General features: G+C 40.4%; 1 protein-coding gene across 5 annotated transcripts in view; it reads left to right on the top strand.

Annotated features, from left to right (window-relative positions):
- crtc3 (CREB regulated transcription coactivator 3) overlaps positions 1 to 26384 on the top strand; it is a 133848-nt gene that overhangs the window by 94435 nt on the left and 13029 nt on the right. For 3 of the 5 annotated variants that reach the window (XM_061975076.2, XM_061975073.2, XM_061975072.2), the window contains 6 exons: positions 4372 to 4421; positions 12254 to 12474; positions 14634 to 14869; positions 16279 to 16422; positions 16824 to 16928; positions 18877 to 19084. In XM_061975076.2, coding sequence (XP_061831060.1) covers positions 4372 to 4421; positions 12254 to 12474; positions 14634 to 14869; positions 16279 to 16422; positions 16824 to 16928; positions 18877 to 19084 — 964 coding nt within the window. The remainder of the gene's footprint in view (positions 1 to 4371; positions 4422 to 12253; positions 12475 to 14633; positions 14870 to 16278; positions 16423 to 16823; positions 16929 to 18876; positions 19085 to 26384) is intronic. The other 2 variants (XM_061975075.2, XM_061975074.2) reach the window with 1 other exon arrangement.

Genomic DNA, 26384 nt, shown 5'->3' with positions numbered 1-26384 from the left:
ATTTGTGGGGTCAATTAAACGCTCAAAATGGCCAGAAAAAGAGAACTTTCATCTGAAACTCGACAGTCTATTCTTGTTCTTAGAAATGAAGGCTATTCCATGCGAGAAATTGCTAAGAAATTGAAGATTTCCTACAACGGTGTGTATTACTCCCTTCAGAGGACAGCACAAACAGGCTCTAACCAGAGTAGAAAAAGAAGTGGGAGGCCACGTTGCACAACTGAGCAAGAAGATAAGTACATTAGAGTCTCTAGTTTGAGAAACAGACACCTCACAGGTCCCCAACTGGCATCTTCATGAAATAGTACCCGCAAAACACCAGTGTCAACATCTACAGTGAAGAGGCGGCTGCGGGATTGTGGGCTTCATGGCAGAGTGGCAAAGAAAAAGCCATATCTGAGACTGGCCAATAAAAGAAAAAGATTAAGATGGGCAAAAGAACACAGACATTGGACAGAGGAAGACTGGAAAAAAGTGTTGTGGACGGATGAATCCAAGTTTGAGGTGTTTGGATCACAAAGAAGAACGTTTGTGAGACACAGAACAACTGAAAAGATGCTGGAAGAATGCCTGACAACATCTGTTAAGCATGGTGGAGGTCATGTGATGGTCTGGGGTTGCTTTGGTGCTGGTAAGATGGGAGATTTGTACAGGGTAAAAGGGATTCTGAATAAGGAAGGCTATCACTCCATTTTGCAACGCCATGCCATACCCAGTGGACAGCGCTTGATTGGAGCCAATTTCATCCTACAACAGGACAATGACCCAAAACACACCTCCAAATTGTGCAAGAACTATTTAGAGAAGAAGCAGGCAGCTGATATTCTATCGGTAAAGGAGTGGCCAGCGCAGTCACCAGATCTGAACCCCATTGAGCTGTTGTGGGAGCAGCTTGACCGTATGGTACGCAAGAAGTGCCCATCCAACCAATCCAACTTGTGGGAGCTGCTTCTAGAAGCGTGGGGTGCAATTTATCCAGATTACCTCAACAAATTAACAGCTAGAATGCCAAAGGTCTGCAATGCTGTAATTGCTGCAAATGGAGGATTCTTTGACGAAAGCAAAGTTTGATGTAAAAAAAATCTTATTTCAAATACAAATAATTATTTCTAACCTTGTCAATGTCTTGACTCTATTTTCTATTCATTTCGCAACGTATGGTGGTGAATAAGTGTGACTTTTCATGGAAAACACAAAATTGTTTGGGTGACCCCAAACTTTTGAACGGTAGTGTATAATCGCTGTTTCTGCATAATAAATGTGTTATGTATTTTTGATGCACCACTGTTGTATCATCAGCAGCATTGTAATGACATTGTCCTCCCACTATTGTTGAACTTTTTTCTTGTTTTTTAACACTCGCTTTACTACATTTTCAACACTTGGTTAGGCTTGAAGCAATCAACTCGGAGGAGATACTAAATAAGCAATAGTAAAAACAAGAGCACACAATAAATGTGCTGCCCTTTCAATATTCCGCTGGCTAAAATGCACCAAATCATAGTAACTTAGAAATCCGTCCATTTCCTATTGCTTAGCAGAGTCATGAGAAAGCTGTAGCTTCCTAGGTTAGGGGTCGGCAACCTGCGGCTCTAGAGCCGCATGCAGCTCTTTTGCGCTGCCCTAGTGGCTCTCTGGAACTTTGTCAAAAATGTATGAAAAATAGAAAAAGATGAAGGGGAAAAAAATATATTTTTTGGTTTAATATGGTTTCTGTAGGACAACCATGACACAAACCTCCCTAATTGTTATAAAGCACACTGTTTGTATTAAACATGCTTCACTGATTTGAGTATTTGGTGAGCGCCATTTTGTCCTACTAATTTTGGTTGTCCTTGAACTCACCGTAGTTTGTTTACATCATGGGTGTCAAACTCTGGCCCGCGTGCCAAATTTGGCCCGCCGTGTAATTTCACTTGGCCCTTGAGGCGATATCAAATTAACACTAGAGCTGGCCCGCCAATTATATTCAGCGGTGCTGCGGTAACACCGCATTCACCACTAATTCTCATACTTGCAAACTCTCCCGGGAGACTCTCAAATTTTAGTGCCCCTCCCATAAATCGTCACGTCCGCTTTTCACCCAGTCCAGCGAATGCTGGCCCAGTCACATAATATGTGCGGCTTCAGCACGCACACACCCCCGAATGCAAAGCATACTTGGCCAACAGCGATACAGGTTACACTGACGGTGCTCGTATAAATAACTTTAACACTGTTAAAAATATGCGCCACACACACCAAACAAGAATGACAAACACATTTCGGGAGATCATCCGCACCGTAACACAACATAAACACAACAAAACAAATACACAGAATCCCATGCAGCCCTAACTCTTCCGGGCTGCAATATACACCCCCGCCCCTCCAACCCCGCCCACTTCAACCGACGCACGGAGGGGGGGCGGCTTGGTTTGGAGGTAGCGGGGGTGTATATTGTAGCGTCCAGGTGTTGTGCCGGATAATGCACCCCTGGCGTAGAATGCACCCCCTGACGGGAGTGTTATATCAACTAAAGCCCACACTTAAAGTTTCCACGTGCAAGATTGAATGTATTCAAAAACGTTATTTAATAAGAAGCCAAAAGTGCAAAAACAATAATGTTCGTGTTGGAGGAGTTGTGAATGAATGAAATATGAAATCCGTGCTGCAGTCTGCAGGTGTACCTAATGTTGTGGCCCAGCAGCGACTGCAGCATGGATTTCATATTTCATTCATTCACAACTCCTCCAACACGAACATTATTGTTTTTGCAATTGTGGCTTCGTATTAAATACATTTTTTTAAATAGATTCAATCTTGCACGTGGAAACTTTAAGTGTGGGCTTTAGTTGATATAACACTCCCGTCAGGGGGTGCATTCTACGCCGGGGGTGCATTATCCGGCACAACACCTAGTGCTGCAAGGGGTTCTGGGTATTTGTTCTGTTGTGTTTATGTTGTGTTACTGTGCGGATGTTCTCCCAAAATGTGTTTGTCATTCTTGTTTGGTGTGGATTCACAGTGTGGCATATATTTCTAACAATGTTAAAGTTGCTTATAGGGTCACTCTCAGTGTAAACTGTATCGCTGTTGATGAAGTATGCGTTGCATTTACGTGTGTGTGCGTACAGGAGCTGCTCATATCTTGTGACTGGGCGGGCACGTTGTTAGAAAGGATGAAACGCGGACGTGACGTCAGCTCGTAGAGGACGTTAAAAGCAGTGCCTGTAAGGCACGCCCCAAGACTGTGGAATACGAGATATTATGACTGATAACCACCTTTGTTCGATAATGAGGGATGCTTCAGCTCAAAGCCCGAGCCCCGACATTAATGAACTAGCATCCAAGAAAATATGTCATGTATCTGGCTTGGGCACATCAGATTAGATCAGTGTGTTGCAAACTGAGCAGTTTAAAGTCCTTAATGGTTGGTTTATTCATTATTTTATTTTCAAGTTTATTAGCCTGTGGAAAAAGTTAATGTCGATATTTACCTCAGAACGCTGCAAATAGAAAAGAGGCATTCAATTTTTATTTAAATTGGATTTGATATGCCATTGATATTTTTGAATTATTATTATTATTATTTGAAACTCGATTTTGCATGTCACTATAAGGTTATATAAGCCTTGTTTGTTCAATATTCAATGCAAAACTTGTTTGAGTGCCTATTAAAAGGTTAATTTGTTCAACCTTGACCCGCGGCTTTGTTCAGTTTTAAATTTTGGCCCATTCTGTATTTGAGTTTGACACCTCTGATCTAGATTATACACAAAGCAAACTATAACCTGCTACCCAATAATGTACAACAATTATTCTCAACAAAAGAGAAGAAATACAATCTTAGAGAAAAATGTAATATGTAAATGTAAAATATTTTTATGCACGTACAACACTTAGCACCTTTAGTATATCTGTCCTTCCATCCATTTTCTACCACTTTTCCCTTTCGGGTATGTAGAATTAAATTATGAAATGGATTAAGCAAATAAATCAAACAATGTACTAATATGATCCAATTCAAGAAACTCTTCAATCTTGTTTACAAAGTACAAAGAATAAGAACCATGATAAACATTCTGAATTTATTGATAATCATAATTATCTCACCATATGAAATGTAACTTACTTCACAAATTATTATTCATTTATTTTTTTATGTTTTTACTTATGGAGTATATTGTGAATAAATTGAGAACAGGAAGTGAACATAAGTTTTAGCAACTGCTATGTAAAGGAAAAGGGGTAGGATTAAATAAGCTCTGCATCTTCCTACTCCTTTTCGAACATGTTGAAAAGAGAAACTGGAAATTCTGGTCATGTTGTATGCATGCATGTTCGAAATAAACTCAAACTCAACTCAACTCAAAAATTGTTCTTTTTCAGGCCCAATCTCTTGCATCAAGGCCTAAATCCTGTGAAGTGCCTGGTATCAAGTAAGTGTTATGTAATATGTCCGAATAATTGTCTTTTGAGAAAACACAATCCATGTAGTCAGCTAAAGAAAGAAGAGATTCTTGGAAGTAAAGACTTGTACCAAATTCTAAGCAGGATTTCTATGCAATGCATTGTTTCTTCAACAGAAAGATATTTCTATCAGTGGCAGGCAGTGCATTTTGTACTAGGGCCTTTAGTGGAGACTTAGCTGACCTAACCCATCTTGTAATACCACCACTATCACGTCACAATTATGCAAACCATAAATGATATACAAGAACACATTATAACTAGTTGTGGCATCACAAAGGGATAGGCATTTCAGATATTGGGAATGACTATCATTATCATGAAGTAAAAGACTTTGATAAACATGTTTTTTTCAAATACCTTATCGCCAATACACATGTTACATTTCTGCAAGTAACTTTAAGCATGGTTCTTGAAAATTTGGTGCTCGGCCAAATGTAACAATATTTTTCAAAAAAATTGTCAATCATGTACTGAAAATGCATCGTACTTATGGAGCCAAAACACTGCTAGTAAGATTTGGTATCGGGAAAAAAATGACATTATAGAAAAAGTTGTATTGGCACCGTAACAAGTTTTGGCAACAAATGGTAAATGGGTTATACTTGTATAGCGCTTTTCTACCTTCAAGGTACTAAAAGCGCTTTGACACCATTTCCACATTCACCCATTCACACACACATTCACACACTGATGGCTGGAGCTGCCAAGCAAGGCACTAACCACGACCCATCAGGAGCAAGGGGGAAGTGTCTTGCTCAAGGATACGACGGACGTTACTTGGTTGGTAGAAGCTGGGGATCGAACCAGGAACCCTCAGGTTGCTGGCATGGCCACTCTCCCAACGGCGCCATGCCAAATAAATACAAACATTGAAAAAATTATAATTTTGGTGGATATTTTTTTTAATCATGACCTGCTTTCGATACCAATATTCATAGTTGTGTACACTTTTATTGTTTTGTTGTTTCAAAGGTTTTTATGTTCAACTTTTTTTTTCATCCCCACATTCGCTTCTTTGTTACGGTTTTGTTTCTTTATTTTTGGTTTCGCCTCTTTTTTTTACGGTTTCAAACTAATGGCAGTGTTTTGGCATGGCTTATAACATGTTTACCCGGAACCAGTTTTACTTGAAATACCATAGAAGAAGACAGGAGGACCGAGGTGCTCTAAATCAAGTTTGAAAAAAGCTTCAAAATATGAAATTATGAAGTAAAAGTTATTTTTACATTTATCTTAAGTAGGCTTTAGTGTGTTGCTTTTAGTAAATGTATGTCCTGCTAAGAGATACATCTTTGATTTTTAAACCACATTTATTACTTTTTGACTTCTTACCTAATTCGTAAAGCACTTTGGTCAACTTTGTTACTTTCAAAATTGGTTTTATATATGCAGTAGATTTACATTTACTATTTACTGTAGTTGGACATACAGGATGTCCCCTCAAAAACACACTGGAGAAAATCCAGATGTTTCAGAAAGGCAGAAGTCTTCTTGGTATGTTTTGTTGAAATAAATACAGCAACATCAAAAATCACTACTCAGATATTATTTTGAAAGATGTTTTAATGTAATTGTTAATAGAAATGTATTTTCTAAAAGTCCAGCCTATTTTTCTAATTAATTTTAAATAATATCTTACCTTTGCAATATAGCAGTTGATGAAAAAAATCAGTTGTAAACTGTTGTACTTTCAAATGTACATGTAAATCCATCCATTTTCTACCGCTTGTCCCGTTCGGGGTCGCGGGGGGTGCTGGAGCCTATCTCAGCTGTATTCGGGCGGTAGGCGAGGTACACCCAGGACAAGTCGCCACCTCATCACAGTGTACATGTAAATATTACGTGAAATATCATTTAAGATAGCTGAATCCATCCATCCATCTTCTTCCGCTTATCCGAGGTCGGGTCGCGGGGGCAGCAGCCTAAGCAGGGAAGCCCAGACTTCCCTCTCCCCAGCCCTTCGTCCAGCTCCTCCCGGGGGATCCCGAGGCGTTCCCAGGCCAGCCGGGAGACATAGTCTTCCCAACGTGTCCTGGGTCTTCCTCGTGGCCTCCTACCGGTCGGACATGCCCTAAACACCTCCTTAGGGAGGCGCTCGGGTGGCATCCTGACCAGATGCCCGAACCACCTCATCTGGCTCCTCTCGATGCGGAGGAGCAGCGGCTTTACTTTGAGCTCCCCCCGGATGACAGAGCTTCTCACCCTATCTCTAAGGGAGAGCCCCGCCACCCGGCGGAGGAAACTCATTTCGGACGCTTGTACCCGTGATCTTGTCCTTTCGGTCATAACCCAAAGCTCATGACCATAGGTGAGGATGGGAACGTAGATCGACCGGTAAATTGAGAGCTTTGCCTTCCGGCTCAGCTCCTTCTTCACCACAACGGATCGATACAGCGTCCGCATTACTGAAGACGCCGCACCGATCCGCCTGTTGATCTCACGATCCACTCTTCCCTCACTCGTGAACAAGACTCCGAGGTACTTGAACTCCTCCACTTGGGGCAAGATCTCCTCCCCAACCCGGAGATGGCACTCCACCCTTTTCCGGGCGAGAACCATGGACTCGGACTTGGAGGTGCTGATTCTCATCCCAGTCGCTTCACACTCAGCTGCGAACCGATCCAGTGAGAGCTGAAGATCCTGGCCAGATGAAGCCATCAGGACCAAATCATCTGCAAAAAGCAGAGACCTAATCCTGCAGCCACCAAACCGGATCCCCTCAACGCCTTGACTGCGCCTAGAAATTCTGTCCATAAAAGTTATGAACAGAATCGGTGACAAAGGGCAGCCTTGGCGGAGTCCAACCCTCACCGGAAACGTGTCCGACTTACTGCCGGCAATGCGAACCAAGCTCTGACACTGATCATACAGGGAGCGGACCGCCACAATCAGACAGTCCGAAACCCCATACTCTCTGAGCACTCCCCACAGGACTTCCCGAGGGACTCGGTCGAATGCCTTCTCCAAGTCCACAAAGCACATGTAGACTGGTTGGGCAAACTCCCATGCACCCTCAAGGACCCTGCCGAGAGTATAGAGCTGGTCCACAGTTCCACGACCAGGACGAAAACCACACTGTTCCTCCTGAATCCGAGGTTCGACTATCCGGCGTAGCCTCCTCTCCAGTACACCTGAATAGACCTTACCGGGAAGGCTGAGGAGTGTGATCCCACGATAGTTAGAACACACCCTCCGGTTCCCCTTTTTAAAGAGAGGAACCACCACCCCGGTCTGCCAATCCAGAGGTACTGCCCCCGATGTCCACGCGATGCTGCAGAGTCTTGTCAACCAAGACAGCCCTACAGCATCCAGAGCCTTAAGGAACTCCGGGCGGATCTCATCCACCCCCGGGGCCTTGCCACCGAGGAGCTTTTTAACTACCTCAGCAACCTCAGCCCCAGAAATAGGAGAGCCCACCACAGATTCCTCAGGCACTGCTTCCTCATAGGAAGACGTGTTGGTGGGATTGAGGAGCTGAATACATTCCCCTATTTTGTAATATTTGCAACTAAGGCAGGAAATTAATCACTACAGTTTCAGCACATTATTTATCAATTTATACAAGTCAAAATAATACTTGACAATACAATACAATACAATAAGACATGAGTCAAACTACTTAGGTCTAAAAATAGAAAGAAAAAGATGTAAGGCTTTATTTCCACATGCTAAAAAAAAGCTTGCGCATGAAGTTGTCTAAGCCTAATATCCAGCCTGTGGGCTGGATATTAGGCTTTTCTCTCTCTCGGGGAAACAAGAGGAAGAACCGCCGGAAGTTGCTCAACATTACGATAGTTGAAGTTACGTATTTGAACACACTCTACTCATTTCACACCAAGCTTTACACGTCCGGTGTTAGATGTTTTGAATGAATAAATACAGTCTTACCTACATGTTAAAGTTTCTCTTTTCTCTTTGTGTAGAACTGTAACACCCTGTAAACTGTATTGTTCCATACAGAATTTAAAAATGCATATTCAATTTCTGTACCGCTTACGCTACATCTTGAAAGTATGGCTAGGTTAACACAAAGAAAAACTTGATTTAGAGCTCCCGTCTTCTTCTACGGTGTTATTACCTGCAAACCCAAATCTAATTAAACTGCTTCCGGGTAAGCTTGTTGAGTAAGCACCGCACACAAACACCCGCCCCCCCCAAGCCAAAACACTGCCATTAATTTAAAACTGTAAAAAAAGAAGTGAAACCAAAAATAAAAGAAACAGAATATAAGGTAATGTGAAAAAAAGTTGAACATAAAAACCCTTGAAACACACAAAAACAATAAAAGTGTACACAAATGTTAATTTTGGCATTGAAAAATATATCATGATTAAAAAAGTATTGTATTTTTTTTCAATGGTTTTATTTATTTGATGCTAAAACTTGTTTTTGTGCCATTACAACTGTTTCTACAATGTCATTTTTTTTTGGTACCAAATCTTACTGGCATTGTTTTGGCTCCATACATACTATTATTTACAAACAAAATCCATCCATCTTTCCAGAGTTCTACAGACTATTTGGCAAACAGTTTAGCTCTGATCCACCACATTCTGCTACTGGACCCCAGGAACAGTAGTCTTTGCTACCGTAAATACTAATGGTTAGCCACAAAAAACAGAGGGCGGTAAAATGAAAATGCTCTCGTTATCTGATACTGAAATTGAAAGAAACAGCTCTATTGCTAATGTAGTTTTAAGTGACATTGGCCAGCACTCCTGATTATGAATGCATTGACATGGAAACACACATTATAGAAGCTCAACTCTGATTTATTGAACCAGAAGCAATGAAGATGATGGACTGTCGGAGATGCTGTAAATTAACACACTTTCTTTGAGCAAATACTTGAATTTGTCGTCGTGAATGTAGGTCAGTGCTTCTGATAGTTTTTCGGCCAGCACAAAGCCCACCTCTGGTGTTTGTGTGTGTGTTTTTTGTCTTTTGACAGTTTGCATATCGTTCATATGCTGTCTTTGGAAACTAGACAATGTATTAGATATTAGGGATGTTGGAAAAAAAGTATTTATATCCAAATGGCGATTCTTATGTATTACGATTCTGAATTTTAAAAAATCGATTTCATAAAAGACATTTTTTAGGCCATCTGAGTGCTTATTTGCCCCCTCGTATACATCATGTCAGCGCCCAAGAGGAGCTTTTTTTAACCTGTTTCGTAATCGAACTGAGAGGTGTTGTGAGATTCACATTCTTATTAAGTATTGTTTGCAAATCAAATCAAATCAACTTTATTTATAGAGCACATTTAAAATTTACCACAGGGGTAGCCAAAGTGCTGTACAATGAGCAGGTTAAAAGATAAAACGAGTACCGAGCAAACACAACACAACACAAACAGAACACGATAAAAAATAAATAATTAAAATAGAATTAATAAAAACATAAAAACAGGATCACAGCAGGTGTATTATGGGGCGCCATTGCAGGATGGATATCACTCAGTGTTAAAAGCCATGGAATAAAAGTATGTTTTTAAGAGAGATTTAAAAACAGGAAGAGAGGAGGCTTGTCTAACACTCAGAGGTAGGTCGTTCCAGAGCTTGGGAGCAGCAACGGCGAAAGCTCTGTCACCTCTAAGCAAAAGACAATACCAAGTGCTTGGGAGCTGCTGAGTTCATTCTAAATTCCAATGACAACTCATATTTCAAAAAGTTGTCCAGCTGGTTGAAATGTACACAGAACAGAATGTAATTGTTTGCTGAGATAATTTTCTCCACAGTATAATAGCAATGAGTCTTAGAAAGATTTTAGATTCGTATTTACTATTGTGCTTTGATTTTGATGTGCACACAATGATTCAAGACCACCCACCTTTTACCCAGACCAGATCAGGCTCCTTGCAGCCATTAATGCTCAATAATAGGGAGACATACAGGTAAAAGCCAGTAAATTAGAATATTTTGAAAAACTTGATTTATTTCAGTAATTGCATTCAAAAGGTGTAACTTGTACATTATATTTATTCATTGCACACAGACTGATGCATTCAAATGTTTATTTCATTTAATTTTGATGATTTGAAGTGGCAACAAATGAAAATCCAAAATTCCGTGTGTCACAAAATTAGAATATTACTTAAGGCTAATACAAAAAAGGGATTTTTAGAAATGTTGGCCAACTGAAAAGTATGAAAATGAAAAATATGAGCATGTACAATACTCAATACTTGGTTGGAGCTCCTTTTGCCTCAATTACTGCGTTATGCGGCGTGGCATGGAGTCGATGAGTTTCTGGCACTGCTCAGGTGTTATGAGAGCCCAGGTTGCTCTGATAGTGGCCTTCAACTCTTCTGCGTTTTTGGGTCTGGCATTCTGCATCTTCCTTTTCACAATACCCCACAGATTTTCTATGGGGCTAAGGTCAGGGGAGTTGGCGGGCCAATTTAGAACAGAAATACCATGGTCCGTAAACCAGGCACGGGTAGATTTTGCGCTGTGTGCAGGCGCCAAGTCCTGTTGGAACTTGAAATCTCCATCTCCATAGAGCAGGTCAGCAGCAGGAAGCATGAAGTGCTCTAAAACTTGCTGGTAGACGGCTGCGTTGACCCTGGATCTCAGGAAACAGAGTGGACCGACACCAGCAGATGACATGGCACCCCAAACCATCACTGATGGTGGAAACTTTACACTAGACTTCAGGCAACGTGGATCCTGTGCCTCTCCTGTCTTCCTCCAGACTCTGGGACCTCGATTTCCAAAGGAAATGCAAAATTTGCATGGTTGGGTGATGGTTTGGGGTGCCATGTCATCTGCTGGTGTCGGTCCACTCTGTTACCTGAGATCCAGGGTCAACGCAGCCGTCTACCAGCAAGTTTTAGAGCACTTCATGCTTCCTGCTGCTGACCTGCTCTATGGAGATGGAGATTTCAAGTTCCAACAGGACTTGGCGCCTGCACACAGCGCAAAATCTACCCGTGCCTGGTTTACGGACCATGGTATTTCTGTTCTAAATTGGCCCGCCAACTCCCCTGACCTTAGCCCCATAGAAAATCTGTGGGGTATTGTGAAAAGGAAGATGCAGAATGCCAGACCCAAAAACGCAGAAGAGTTGAAGGCCACTATCAGAGCAACCTGGGCTCTCATAACACCTGAGCAGTGCCAGAAACTCATCGACTCCATGCCACGCCGCATTAACGTAGTAATTGAGGCAAAAGGAGCTCCAACCAAGTATTGAGTATTGTACATGCTCATATTTTTCATTTTCATACTTTTCAGTTGGCCAACATTTCTAAAAATCCCTTTTTTGTATTAGCCTTAAGTAATATTCTAATTTTGTGACACACGGAATTTTGGATTTTCATTTGTTGCCACTTCAAATCATCAAAATTAAATGAAATAAACATTTGAATGCATCAGTCTGTGTGCAATGAATAAATATAATGTACAAGTTACACCTTTTGAATGCAATTACTGAAATAAATCAAGTTTTTCAAAATATTCTAATTTACTGGCTTTTACCTGTATATACATATTTAAGTACATTCGTTATTTTGATTTCGGCACTGAATTGCTTTGTGTTCACTTTCTTCTCACAGGTAAGACATATTATTTGATGCAACAAGAGAATTTTACGAGCTAATGTTTCTCCTCTACATTAGAGTGATCCCCAAGCTCTTTGAATCACCAAAACATAATAATTTACTTTCAAATTAGCTCTATCTTCCTTTTAAACATGCAAAGCCAAGAGGAAGCCAGCAGTAATTGTACATTTCTGTAAATGTTGTTTTTAATTATAGACAATATTAACAGAAATCTAATCAGATTCTTATTTTTTCCAGTGTTTTCCCTTCTCCAGAGCAAAATTCTGGTCTTTCCCACTACCAGGGCTCATTAAACACTGGAGGCTCTCTACCCGATCTCAGCAACCTGCACTTTCCCTCCCCCCTCTCCACACCACTGGACCCTGAAGACAATGGAGGATACTCTAATATTAGTGGGGGAAGTAGCACCGGAAACCTGCCGGCTGCCATGATGCACCTAGGCATTGGCAACTCACAGGGTTAGTTGAAGCGCTATATCTGTGCCACATTTACAGTTTACAAAATATTTTTGTTCTAGGGCTAGTAGTCATTGCTTAATGGTGGATTGTCCATCTACTCACAAATGTATTTGTGGCGGGCCACCACAAATACGGTTTGAATGAGATTGATACTTTTGAATTTTAATAAATCGCAATCACAGCTAATTACTTGCCTGCATAATTTGAATGATCAAAACTAAAAAAAAAAAAAAAGACCCCAATATGGCACAAATGCAAGTTTATCTTCAGAATGTTAAACACAAACATTTTTCAAATGTTTTACTTGAATGCAGGTCATTGATTGTTTAAAATGTTGAGTAACAGTGTAGTATGAAGGGCACATTTTGTACTAAAGTGCAATTAACAAGGTGCTGATGTACACTAGTAAATAACATACTAAACACGTTCATAAGTATAACTCAGAGTGCACTTTTGTCTGCATTTACTCTTTCTTCAACCAATTGCTTAGACAAACAAGCTTATTGACATTTTCAAACGACAGTGCTGATTTCTATTTTAAATTATTTGGATTAATCTGCATTTATACACAATATTTTTTAAAGTACGATTAATTGCAACTTTGACAGCCCTAATTTCTATACTTGTTTTGCTGGTATGTTTTTTGCTCACTTTTTGTCTACCCCACAGGGTCTATAAAAATGACATGCTTATGACCAGTTATGCAAATGATTTGATAGCGTCATCTAGTCCCACCCAGCAGGACAAAGAATGACCAGACCAATGTGCATCCTGTAAGGAGAAAGAGGCCACTGTGGTGGTTGTGGTTTAGTGATATTTGGAAGTGACTCCCAGCTTGTAAACAATGGCGAGATAGATACTGCAATAGAAGTTGAAGGCACCCTGCCCACTAATGTTTCTGACTTGTTCATTCAGTCACAGTGCGTGTCCTTTTCTAGCACGTTTCAGTTTTTTTGTGAAATAAATCAAAGCCTTACTTCACGTTGAAACCACCACTTGCATTTTTTGAGCTTGAGATGTTTGTCGCTGCCAGCTAACCGTGTTATGGAAATCATCAAAAGCGTTCTCACTTTGAACTTCGCCTGCCTTCCACGGCTACTCCGGCTCAGCCTGTCTTCATAGTAGTTTGTGACTCTGTGGTTTTTGGCTGAGCAGCACATTTTTTGCCTCCCTATAATCATCTCTTTTTTTTCTTTTCTCTGTGTGGCTCTATTTTCTCATTTTTGCAGGCCTCTCCAATCACAGAATAAAGCTCCCAAATGACTGAATTGATGTTAAGGACATGGAGTTATAAAGCATGCTGCAAAAATCAATACATAATGCATAGAGCTGTAACTTCCGCATTTTATTTTGGCTTCACAAGGCCTTTCGTTGTCCCGAATTGTCTGAATGGCAATACAGTTCGGTTGAGTTGAGTTTGGCACAATCAACTTTTTGTTGAAAACTGTGAAGGATGCCACAGTAACTACTCCATTCCACACTTCAATTGGGTGCCAACCACATAAATATTATTTCATTTATTACATGGGACAATTCACATTATTGAACATAGAAATGTAAATGTACCGAATTGCCAGAGATGAATTCCATCTGTTGTTCCTGACAAGTTGATGGTACATACAACAGAGTCCGTTCAAAAAAATCTACATAAAAATCAACATCAGAATTAGTCAGCATGAACAGTATGATAAAATACAAAGACTCAAATATAATGAAAGTAGGTTGCTGTTGACCTTAGCATAAGAGAAACCTGGTATAAGGTGACTATTGCAGACAGTTAAAGGCAGAAAATAAGTGCTTTACTGCTTAGCTTAAGTGCAGGTGTGCTGATGTTTTGAACATGATCATGTGTGTGCTTAAAGAAAAGAATAAGAACACAAAACCATGCATTTTTTGTTTTGTTTGGGAGGTTTTCAAAATGGATAGTGCATTGTATATATGGTTTGTGTCAGAAGTTTACATACACTTATCATATTGCTATCAATAAGGGGTGCTTCAGTTATTCTTTTTAATCCATATGGTGAAATGATTTTATCACCACCGCAATTCTAAAAAAAACAAGAATAATGGCACTTGTTAGATTTTATTTTTGGCTGCTATTAAAAATGTTATTCTTTTAAATTTGGCTAATCAAGGTTTGCACGCGTTTGTCCATACAGGCCTCTCCTCTTCTCTGAGTAATCCTGCAATGCAAGCGTCCCTTAACAACTGCCAGCTTCCTGCTTCTCTCAGCAATCCCTCCATCAACTCATCTCTGCGTCTTTCTGGTAACTCTCCTCGACGAAGACCTGCACCTATCAGCCCCCTCACCCTGTCTCCTGGTGCGGAGCAACGTCGGGGTCTGACTAAGCAGTTGTCTCCCACTATGTCCCCATCACTGTCTCCTATCACACAGGTAGGACAAAACATGTTAATAAAAAATACTTGACACTTGAAAACCGTATTTTCTGGACTATAAGCTGCACCGTTATACAAGCCACACCCACAACATTTTTGAAGAGAAAAATATGTTTTCATATATCATATCCGTCCTTCCATCCATTTTCTACCACTTGTCCCTTTCGGGTATGTGGAATTAAATTATGAAATGGATTAAGCAAATAAATCAAACAATGTACTAATATGATCCAATTCAAGAAACTCTTCAATCTTGTTTACAAAGTACAAAGAATAAGAACCATGATAAACATTCTGAATTTATTGATAATCATATTTATCTCACCGTTTATTATTTATTTTATTTTTATTGTGATTACTTATGGAGTATATTGTGAATAAATTGAGAACAGGATGTGAACATAAGTTTTAGCAACTGTTATGTAAAAGAAAAGGGGTAGGATTAAATAAGCTCTGCTTCTTCCTACTCATTTTCGAACATGTTGAAAAGAGAAACTGGAAATTGTGATGTATCATGTTGTATGCTTGCATGTTCGAAATAAACTCACTCAACTCAACTCAACATATGTTAAATTAATAGAAATGTGTGCAAAACTGGAACATAAGTGCCCTATAATAAAGGAACTGGTCCGATCTCTCGATGAGTTGGCTCGCTGCAGTCATCCAAATTTTAGAACTATCTGCAATACTGTATTTACAATAAATAAACCGATTGATTATTGACGTTTACTAATCTTTTTTAAAATCGTCCATGTCCGAATTGCGATGCATCTAAAAATCTATTATTTCCCCCGCCTGTATTTATTTATATACCTTAATTGTTTCCAAGCAGTGACTGTAACACGGCAGTAAAACGGCTGATCAAACAAAACAGTAAAGTCAGTTAAGACTTTATTCATCCTTTATGAGATGAATATGATGTTCTCCTTTCTTATTATGGTTCAAGATGTCTATCAGGATTATTCTTCTTTGTACTTTGTAAACACTTAGAGTTTGAACTTTTTTTTTTTTAAAGTGGATCATTGTTTGATTTATTTGCTTAATCTGTTCCAAAATGTAGCCGTTACCCAAGAAAAATCCATAGATTAGTGTATAAACCACACGGTTCAAAGCTTGTGAAAAAAGTAGCGGTTTATAGTCCCGAAAATACGGTATATGTATTTCTAAATGTCTTTTAAAATACCATATTAAAAAAATCCTAGTCAAACACTTGGACTCATTTACTAATGCTACCAAAGTAGAAGGGGCACCCAAACGTATTAATAGTACTGTTTATTGATTAAAGGCGTTCACTATTTAAATACCTGTCATGGTAAAAAAAAAACAGTTCCATGAAATTTAAAATCAAATGCAGTGATTTACTGTCAGTCCTAACCTAGTAGTGACAACTGTTGGCTTTCTTTGTAGAGAGTTGCTTTAGATACCAGCAACATGCCAAGGGAACCTCCCCCTCCTTATCCGCTCTACCAGCAATCCCAGCATGGAGCGGACCAGACCCTCACATTGCATCAACAGCAACCTGTGTCCCCTCTGGACTTTAACCCAAGTCAAGTAAGTACCTAGATACTTTCTGCATCCTCAAGTATTTAAAAAAAAAAAATACATATAAACACACCCCTTATATTTGTTGTATTTCTCACCAGCAATGGTGTTATTCTGTGCATGTGTAGTCTTGTAGTTAATACATAACTGTTTATCAATAAATATTTAGCTAAACTGATGTTATTAAATATCCTCCTGAGAACCAGCGTCATCTGCAGTGGGCATTTGTTTTTATTCAGTTTTGTTTGTGTCAATTTTTTTTTTGTGGGGGGAATGAAAAAAAACAAAAACAAATGTCACTGCAGAGAACGCTGGTTCTCGTGAGGTTAAATTAACATATCATCATATTACGTGTCATTTGTAATAGAATGAAAGAATATTGAAAGACCTTTTCCTTCTAATTTTGACAGCAGTCTGGCTGTTTTTTTTGGCAGCACAACATGGCAGCACTCTTTAGTGATTCCTTCATGGAGCAGCAGTTCTCTAGTCGCCAGAGCAAAACCCTCCCATACCAGGTCTGCGACACACACTTGGACTCACAACATACACTACCGTTCAAAAGTTTGGGGTCACCCAAACAATTTTGTGTTTTCCATGAAAAGTCACACTTATTCACTACCATACGTTGTGAAATGAATAGAGTATAGAGTCAAGACATTGACAAGGTTAGAAGTAATGATTTGTATTTGAAATAAGATGTTTTTTACATCAAACTTTGCTTTCGTCAAAGAATCCTCCATTTGCAGCAATTATAGCATTGCAGACCTTTGGCATTCTAGCTGTTAATTTGTTGAGGTAATCTGGAGAAATTGCACCCCCCGCTTCTAGAAGCAGCTCCCACAAGTTGGATTGTTTGGATGAGCACTTCTTGCGTACCATACGGTCAAGCTGCTCCCACAACAGCTCAATGGGGTTCAGATCTGGTGACTGCGCTGGCCACTCCATTACCAATAGAATACCAGCCGCCTGCTTCTTCTCTAAATAGTTCTTGCACAATTTGGAGGTGTGTTTTGGGTCATTGTCCTGTTGTAGGATGAAATTGGCTCCAATCAAGCGCTGTCCACTGGGTATGGCATGGCGTTGCAAAATGGAGTGATAGCCTTCCTTATTCAGAATCCCTTTTACCCTGTACAAATCTCCCACCTTACCAGCACCAAAGCAACACCAGACCATCACATGACCTCCACCATGCTTAACAGATGGCGTCAGGCATTCTTCCAGCATCTTTTCAGTTGTTCTGCGTCTCACAAACGTTCTTCTTTGGGATCCAAACACCTCAAACTTGGATTCATCCGTCCACAACACTTTTTTCCAGCCTTCCTCTGTCCAATGTCTGTGTTCTTTTGCCCATCTTAATCTTTTTCTTTTATTGGCCAGTCTCAATTATGGCTTTTTCTTTGCCACTTTGCCATGAAGCCCAGAATCCCGCAGCCGCCTCTTCACTGTAGATGTTGACACTGGTGTTTTGCGGGTACTATTTAATGAAGATGCCAGTTGGGGACCTGTGAGGCGTCTGTTTCTCAAACTAGAGACTCTAATGTACTTATCTTCTTGCTCAGTTGTGCAACGCGGCCTCCCACTTCTTTTTCTACTCTGGTTAGAGCCTGTTTGTGCTGTCCTCTGAAGGGAGTAGTACACACCGTTGTAGGAAATCTTCAATTTCTTAGCAATTTCTCGCATGGAATAGCCTTCATTTCTAAGAACAAGAATAGACTGTCGAGTTTCAGATGAAAGTTCTCTTTTTCTGGCCATTTTGAGCGTTTAATTGACCCCACAAATGTGATGCTCCAGAAACTCAATCTGCTCAAAGGAAGGTCAGTTTTGTAGCTTCTGTAACAAGCTAAACTGTTTTCAGATGTGTGAACATGATTGCACAAGGGTTTTCTAATCATCAATTAGCCTTCTGAGCCAATGAGCAAACACATTGTACCATTAGAACACTGGAGTGATAGTTGCTGGAAATGGGCCTCTATACATCTATGTAGATATTGCACCAAAAACCAGACATTGGCAGCTAGAATAGTCATTTACCACATTAGCAATGTATAGAGTGTATTTCTTTAAAGTTAAGACTAGTTTAAAGTTATCTTCATTGAAAAGTACAGTGCTTTTCCTTCAAAAATAACGACATTTCAATGTGACCCCAAACTTTTGAACGGTAGTGTACATACAATCCAATCCAATTCCAAAATGCATCATGGTAAAAACATCAATTTGGCCTTAAAATGCCTTCAATAATAATGCTTACCTTTATGGTACAAAAGGAAAAAAATAATTTCTGCATCAATACACATTACTGTTATTTGTGTATCTGTGTAGTTATGTGCTAGCTAATATGCTAATGTATTGAAGTTGAAACTAATCTCAACTAATATGCACTGTACTTCTTATCAATCATCAACACTTCATCTCTCTCCTGTTTTCTGTTTTTTGCCATCTGCTTCCAAAAAATCTGCCGGGTAGTTGGACCACTTCAGTCTGTTGGAAAACGCAGTGGCTTTTACAGCAGCTACATCTTGCTTCGACCCTTCTTCTTCCTCTCTGTACTACTCCCAGGCTGGCCTTACAGGGCTGGGTGGTAGCCACGGTAACTTGCATGACCCCATGCACATGAGTTCAAACATGCTGTACTCCAACTGCAGTGGAGGAGTGCCCAACATCATACTCACCGGTGAGTGTCCACTGCCGCCTTTCTTCTCTGTGGAAGCAACATGTAGCTAAAAAAAACAGGAGGGCACTTGTTTAGTAGTAAGTGTGACGAATAATCACATCTTATGTGGGCTCTGTACCGAGGATGTTGTTGTGGCTTGTGCAGCCCTTTGAGACACCTGTGATTTAGGGCTATATAAATAAACATTGATTGATTGATTGATTGATTGATCTTTGTATTTGCGTGCAAATACCAGTACATTAAAACCAATACAATGGAGGTCATGTGCTAAACTGTCTTAACAAAACCATAACATCTTAGTTTTGTGTTATAAGAGACAAATTGAAGTAGCGTAATACTCTGAAAGTAGTTAAAGTCAATATCGGTTAACTCGACCAACTCATCAAGTTCTGGTCCACTGTGTTGTTAAGCTAAAAAGTGCCTGCCCAAATCAATAAAAACAAATGAAGTGTGGGAGGGGAACAGGAAAGGAACTGTCGATTACTTTCAAAGTTTTGGCTTACGTTCAAAGATCAGTTCCTCTTTTGCAGTTCTTTCATCCGTAGGAATGGGAATCGAAAAATAGTTATTGTTCAGATCCCTGTATATCGATTCCTTGGAATCGTTTGCCAATTTTTTAATTGATTCCCTTAAAGGGGAACTGCACTTTTTTTTGAAGTTTTGCCTATCGTTCACTATAGTTATGAGAGACAAGAACACAAAAGTTGTGTTTTTTTTCATTCTAAAATGTAAAAAATCAGCTCGTTCTAGGTGGCTAGCAATGCAGCCTCTAAATAACTTTAAAAAATCATTCAAAAACCGCCACCAATACTTACTTTACATTCCGTAACCTGTATAATAACCAAGCTGTAGCGACATTAATATTGTAAGAGCAAACACTGAGGAACTATTTTTCTGGCGTACTAACATATCAGCGTGCTACGGAATTAGCCATAAGCTAGCTACAGTGAGAGATAAGGTTAGCTTCTACGTCAGCACCCGAATCGTGTTTGAGTTTGTAATGCACAATGCAATGCGATAGGAAACCAATATGTCCTAACTGAAGAACATGAACAATCATATTACAGGAGCTCTAAAGTATTAGCCCACATATCATGGTTTGTTTGTACATAGCTAGCTCGACAGCGTATGTATTGTAGTTGTACTAACACGCATGATGTGCTACGTGTATCATGATCAATATTAAAGTGACTCACTCGATGGACAGTTCTGCGTTTAGTCTAGCTGGCCGGGGACGTTAATTTTGGGTAAGCAATCCATTCACGTCCGCATAGCTTGGCTCCAAGTTCCACATTTACAGCGACAAAGTCACGTCGATCTCACTCTCTCGGCTTCCGTCTGCTCCAACGTTTCACCCTCTTCTTCGTGCTTGCTTCTATAAGCAGTAGTTCAGCCTCCGTATATTCAGCTTCTTAAAGATAAGGTAGCGTATTATTTTTTGTCCAAACAGTCGTCTTTGTTGTCTGTTACCAAGTTTGCCATGATTAGAACACACACGTTTGTTTCCGGATGTAGAAATACGCATTTGTTGCCGGAAGTCGGTAGTGCGCTGCTATGGAAATACAGGTAAAAGCCAGTAAATTTGAATATTTTGAAAAACTTGATTTATTTCAGTAATTGCATTCAAAAGGTGTAACTTGTACATTATATTTATTCATTGCACACAGACTGATGCATTCAAATGTTTATTTCATTTAATTTTGATGATTTGAAGTGGCAACAAATGAAAATCCAAAATTCCGTGTGTCACAAAATTAGAATATTGTGTAAGGCTAATACAAAAAAGGGATTTTTAGAAATGTTGGCCAACTGAAAAGTATGAAAATGAAAAATATGAGCATGTACAATACTCAATACTTGGTTGGAGCTCCTTTTGCCTCAATTACTGCGTTAATGCGGCGTGGCATGGAGTCGATGAGTTTCTGGCACTGCTCAGGTGTTATGAGAGCCCAGGTTGCTCTGATAGTGGCCTTCAACTCTTCTGCGTTTTTGGGTCTGGCATTCTGCATCTTCCTTTTCACAATACCCCACAGATTTTCTATGGGGCTAAGGTCAGGGGAGTTGGCGGGCCAATTTAGAACAGAAATACCATGGTCCGTAAACCAGGCACGGGTAGATTTTGCGCTGTGTGCAGGCGCCAAGTCCTGTTGGAACTTGAAATCTCCATCTCCATAGAGCAGGTCAGCAGCAGGAAGCATGAAGTGCTCTAAAACTTGCTGGTAGACTGCTGTGTTGACCCTGGATCTCAGGAAACAGAGTGGACCGACACCAGCAGATGACATGGCACCCCAAACCATCACCCAACCATGCACATTTTGCATTTCCTTTGGAAATCGAGGTCCCAGAGTCTGGAGGAAGACAGGAGAGGCACAGGATCCACGTTGCCTGAAGTCTAGTGTAAAGTTTCCACCATCAGTGATGGTTTGGGGTGCCATGTCATCTGCTGGTGTCGGTCCACTCTGTTTCCTGAGATCCAGGGTCAACGCAGCCGTCTACCAGCAAGTTTTAGAGCACTTCATGCTTCCTGCTGCTGACCTGCTCTATGGAGATGGAGATTTCAAGTTCCAACAGGACTTGGCGCCTGCACACAGCGCAAAATCTACCCGTGCCTGGTTTACGGACCATGGTATTTCTGTTCTAAATTGGCCCGCCAACTCCCCTGACCTTAGCCCCATAGAAAATCTGTGGGGTATTGTGAAAAGGAAGATGCAGAATGCCAGACCCAAAAACGCAGAAGAGTTGAAGGCCACTATCAGAGCAACCTGGGCTCTCATAACACCTGAGCAGTGCCAGAAACTCATCGACTCCATGCCAAGCCGCATTAACGCAGTAATTGAGGCAAAAGGAGCTCCAACCAAGTATTGAGTATTGTACATGCTCATATTTTTCATTTTCATACTTTTCAGTTGGCCAACATTTCTAAAAATCCCTTTTTTGTATTAGCCTTAAGTAATATTCTAATTTTGTGACACACGGAATTTTGGATTTTCATTTGTTGCCACTTCAAATCATCAAAATTAAATGAAATAAACATTTGAATGCATCAGTCTGTGTGCAATGAATAAATATAATGTACAAGTTACACCTTTTGAATGCAATTACTGAAATAAATCAAGTTTTTCAAAATATTCTAATTTACTGGCTTTTACTTGTAAATGCGCAGAGCAAATTCGTTCTGGCAATGCTTAAAATGACCAAAATATTGTAAAAATTGTACACATTACTTACTGTTATCTCAGGGCATTCAATCGATCGCAACTGGACTGTTTGGTTTGTCTTAGAAGACGTTTCGCCTCTCATCCGAGTAGGCTTCATCAGTCTGTGCTCACAGAGTTAGATTGGTCAGATCTATTCTTGCGACTGGTGCCAAAATCCCAAATATTTATAGTCCGGCACCAGGAGGGTGTGCCTGGGCAAGGATGGTTTTGCCCTATCGTAGTGAGAAAAACAACTGTTCTGATGCAAATGAGAAATCCTGCTGTCAAAGCCAACGACAGTCCTTGAAGTGTAATTTCCCCTTGTTAGCATTGAGGTATTGTGTGGCGAAACAATTGCTATGGATCGACTACTACCAGTCCAAAATAGTCGGAAACCCCCACGTAAGCATACCATTCAGTTGTTAACAAATGGTATACTGGTCACCTTCTGTGACCAGACTGTTTCTAACTCCTGTTATTTGTTGGAAGCTAAATTGTAATGTAGTCACAGGCACATTTATAATAACATGTCATAATTATGTATTTTGATATTTTTTTGCATTTGGCAGCGCTTTAATGTCAAAACACATCACACTTTTTCCTTCCACAACATCACTGATTACTACTCACTGCGGACATCATGAGAGCCAACAAACATAATAAAACATCACTTAGTGTACCATGTCTGCTGCCACTAGAATGCCAACTGCTAGGATATTCATATATCCCCATTTAGAAGAAGAATCACTCATAATGCTTGCATAATGCTTTTGTGTATTTCTCGCCATTTCTGGGTTTATATTGGTTGCCAAAGTTCACCAACTCATCAGATTATGTCTACCGGTATATACTTCTACTATCCAGGTGAGAGGCATTATTTATGATCGAGAGCAGCTCACCAGCCGCTGATGTTATCACACCAGCACAAGATGTTAGCTCCCTCTGATCACGGCACAGCTAAAAATAGTTAATTTGTGTTAGCGCTTCTAATAACAATATCACTAATACCGTATTTTCCGCACTATTAGCCGCACCTAAAAACCACAAATTTACTCAAAAGCTGACAGTGCGGCTTTTAACCCGGTGCGCTTTATATATGGATTAATATTACGATTCATTTTCATAAAGTTTCGATCTCGCAACTTCGGTAAACAGCCGCCATCTTTTTTCCCGGTAGAACAGGAAGCGCTTCTTCTTCTACGCAAGCAACCGCCAAGGTAAGCACCCGCCCCCATAGAACAGGAAGCGCTTCTTCTTCTACTGTAAGCAACCACCCGCCCCGGAAGAAGAAGAAGCACGCGGTGCATGCTGGGATATGTGACGTTTCATTTCCATTTGTGTGTTTATGTAAAGACCCCAAAATGGCTCCTATTAAGTGTGTTGTCTGTCTAATTATAAATAATGCAGACGAGGCGTGTTAACTGAGTTCTCAACGTTTACTCACAGCGTGCTCATAACCACATTCTAACTCCCAGCATACAACGCTTCTCAGGGCTACCGCGCATGCGCGTCACTATCGTTGCATGCTGGGTAGTGTAGTTGTTATATTTGCTAGCTCATAACATCACATTAAGAGACACGCTTACGCGCTTAATTCAATACTCGCCGTCATTCCGGGTGGATTGACAAAAGACCTCCAGCCGCTAGATATTGGTGTCAACAGGGCATTCGAAGCTAGACTGCTAACTGCGTGGGAACAGTGGATGACGAAGAAGCGCGCGGTGCATGCTGGGATATGTGACGTTTCATTTCTATTTGTGTGTTTATGTAAAGACCCCAAAATGGCTCCTATTAAGTGTGTTGTCTGTCTAATTATAAATAATGCAGACGAGGCGTGTTAACTGAGTTCTCAACGTTTACTCACAGCGTGCTCATAACCACATTCTAACTGCCAGCATACAACAACGCTTCTCAGGGCTACCGCGCATGCTCGTCACTATCGTTGCATGCTGGGTAGTGTAGTTGTTATATTTGCTAGCTCATAACATCACATTAAGAGACACGCTTACGCGCTTAATTCAATACTCGCCGTCATTCCGGGTGGATTGACAAAAGACCTCCAGCCGCTAGATATTGGTGTCAACAGGGCATTCGAAGCTAGACTGCTAACTGCGTGGGAACAATGGATGACCGAAGGCGAACACACCTTCACTAAGACAGGGAGGCAGCGCCGGACGACATTCGCCCAACTTTTCAATTCGGACACCGAAGGAGAAAAATTCGAGGGATTTATGAATGAAGAATAACTTCAGAAAGTGAGCGTTATGTTTATTTTGTGTGTTGTGACATTAACGTTCGAGCAACATTATGTTGCTATTGCTCTGCACTATTTTGAATTTTACTATGTTTGTGATTGCACATTTGCGTACATTTTGGGACAGAGTTGTTAGAACGCTGGTTTTTAATATATTATTAAAGTTTGACTGACCTATCTGACTGTTTTTTTGACATTCCCTTTAGCGCAGCGTAGGCGCGGCTTATAGTCCGGGGCGGCTTATTGGTGGACAAAGTTATGAAATATGCCATTCATTGAAGGTGCGGCTAATAATCCGGTGCGCCTTATAGTGCGGAAAATACGGTACTTGGTTAATATTGAAAACACAAAATATAAATGGAGTATTGTTGGCGCTTTTTGGATGTTTTTTTTAGAGAGACTTATGGGCAGAATAGAGGACCTCCCATTGACTCCATTGTAGGGTTGTCCAGATACCAATCATTTGGTACCAGTGCCAAAACGTATATCGATACTTTTCCAAATAAAGGGAACTTTGAAAACATGTCAATTTTGGCTGTATTTTAACAGAAAATCTTGCAATACAATAACCATATGTTTCCTATTGCACTCAAAGAACAATTTTAGAAGGTTAAAATATAAATTAAAGGGCATTAAACACATTGTGTTTTTCTTGCTGCACTCAAAAAACGATTTACAATTTTCCATATTACATATAGTCTGCCATAATCAAGGATTAGTTTCGAATATGATAAAAAAGCTTTATTTACACTATATTACATGATTTATGATTGATGGTTGCCAATCCTGGTATGTGCTTTAAGAAAAATAAAATTATTAGTAAGTACTTAAAACAAAACTATGGATAAATGTACCCAGATAAGCCATGTAGCAGGGAAAACACACCTTTGTTAAAGATAAAAGACAAATTGTACCAATTTGTTACCAAATTCAGTCATTTTACTTGCGCTGGTTGAGTTAGATGGGCGGTCTTAACTCCGCTAATATTTGGCATCAATCCAAGCAGCTGTGTAGCTACATGTTATCCATCCATCCATCCATTTTCTACCGCTTATTCCCTTCGGGGTCGCGGGGGGCGCTGGAGCCTATCTCAGCTACAATCGGGCGGAAGGCGGTGTACATGTTATGTATCTACATATTATGTATACATATGTGCACAACAGGGGAGCTGGTTAACTTATAAGCGTAGCGTATGTGTATTTGTGAGAATGTCAACATGTTGTGACGTCAGTGAGTGAGTGGGCGAGTACAGAGAGAGAGGAGCATGCGTACTGCGCAGTGAAGTGATGAATGGGTCCGGTTGTGTGCTGCAAAACTAATAATAAAGCAACCCGATTGTCACTAATCGGCGGCCTCGAATTCTGACCGGAAGGTGGATCTTAGCAGACCCATTCCGGGGTAAAGTGAAATGAAGGGAATGTCTCCCCTGTGCTCCTCTACTACCGTCTGCACCGGAGCCGAACAGCAGTACAGATATAACAACTACCGTATTTTCCGCACCATAAGCCGCCCTGGGTTATAAGCCGCGCCTTCAATGAACGGCATATTTCAAAACTTTGTCCACCTATAAGCCGCCCCGTGTTATAAGCCGCATCTAACTGCGCTTTAGGAATGTCAAAAAAACAGTGAGATAGGTCAGTCAAACTTTAATAATATATTAAAAACCAGCGTGATGTGGGCGCGCATGGAGTCGTATATCAACATGGACGGAGCTGCGTGAAAAAAGCCACCCGGCCTCTTCGCGTAAACTTACCTTAACCACTCGCTCATCTTTTCTTCATCCATCCATCCCTTCGAGTTAGCTTTTATGATGACGCCGGCTGGAAAGGTCTCTTTTGGCAAGGTCTTC

The sequence above is a fragment of the Nerophis lumbriciformis genome, linkage group LG15, assembly GCF_033978685.3.
Source record: "Nerophis lumbriciformis linkage group LG15, RoL_Nlum_v2.1, whole genome shotgun sequence".
NCBI lineage: Eukaryota > Metazoa > Chordata > Actinopteri > Syngnathiformes > Syngnathidae > Nerophis > Nerophis lumbriciformis.
This window is presented reverse-complemented; position numbering and strand designations above follow the sequence as displayed.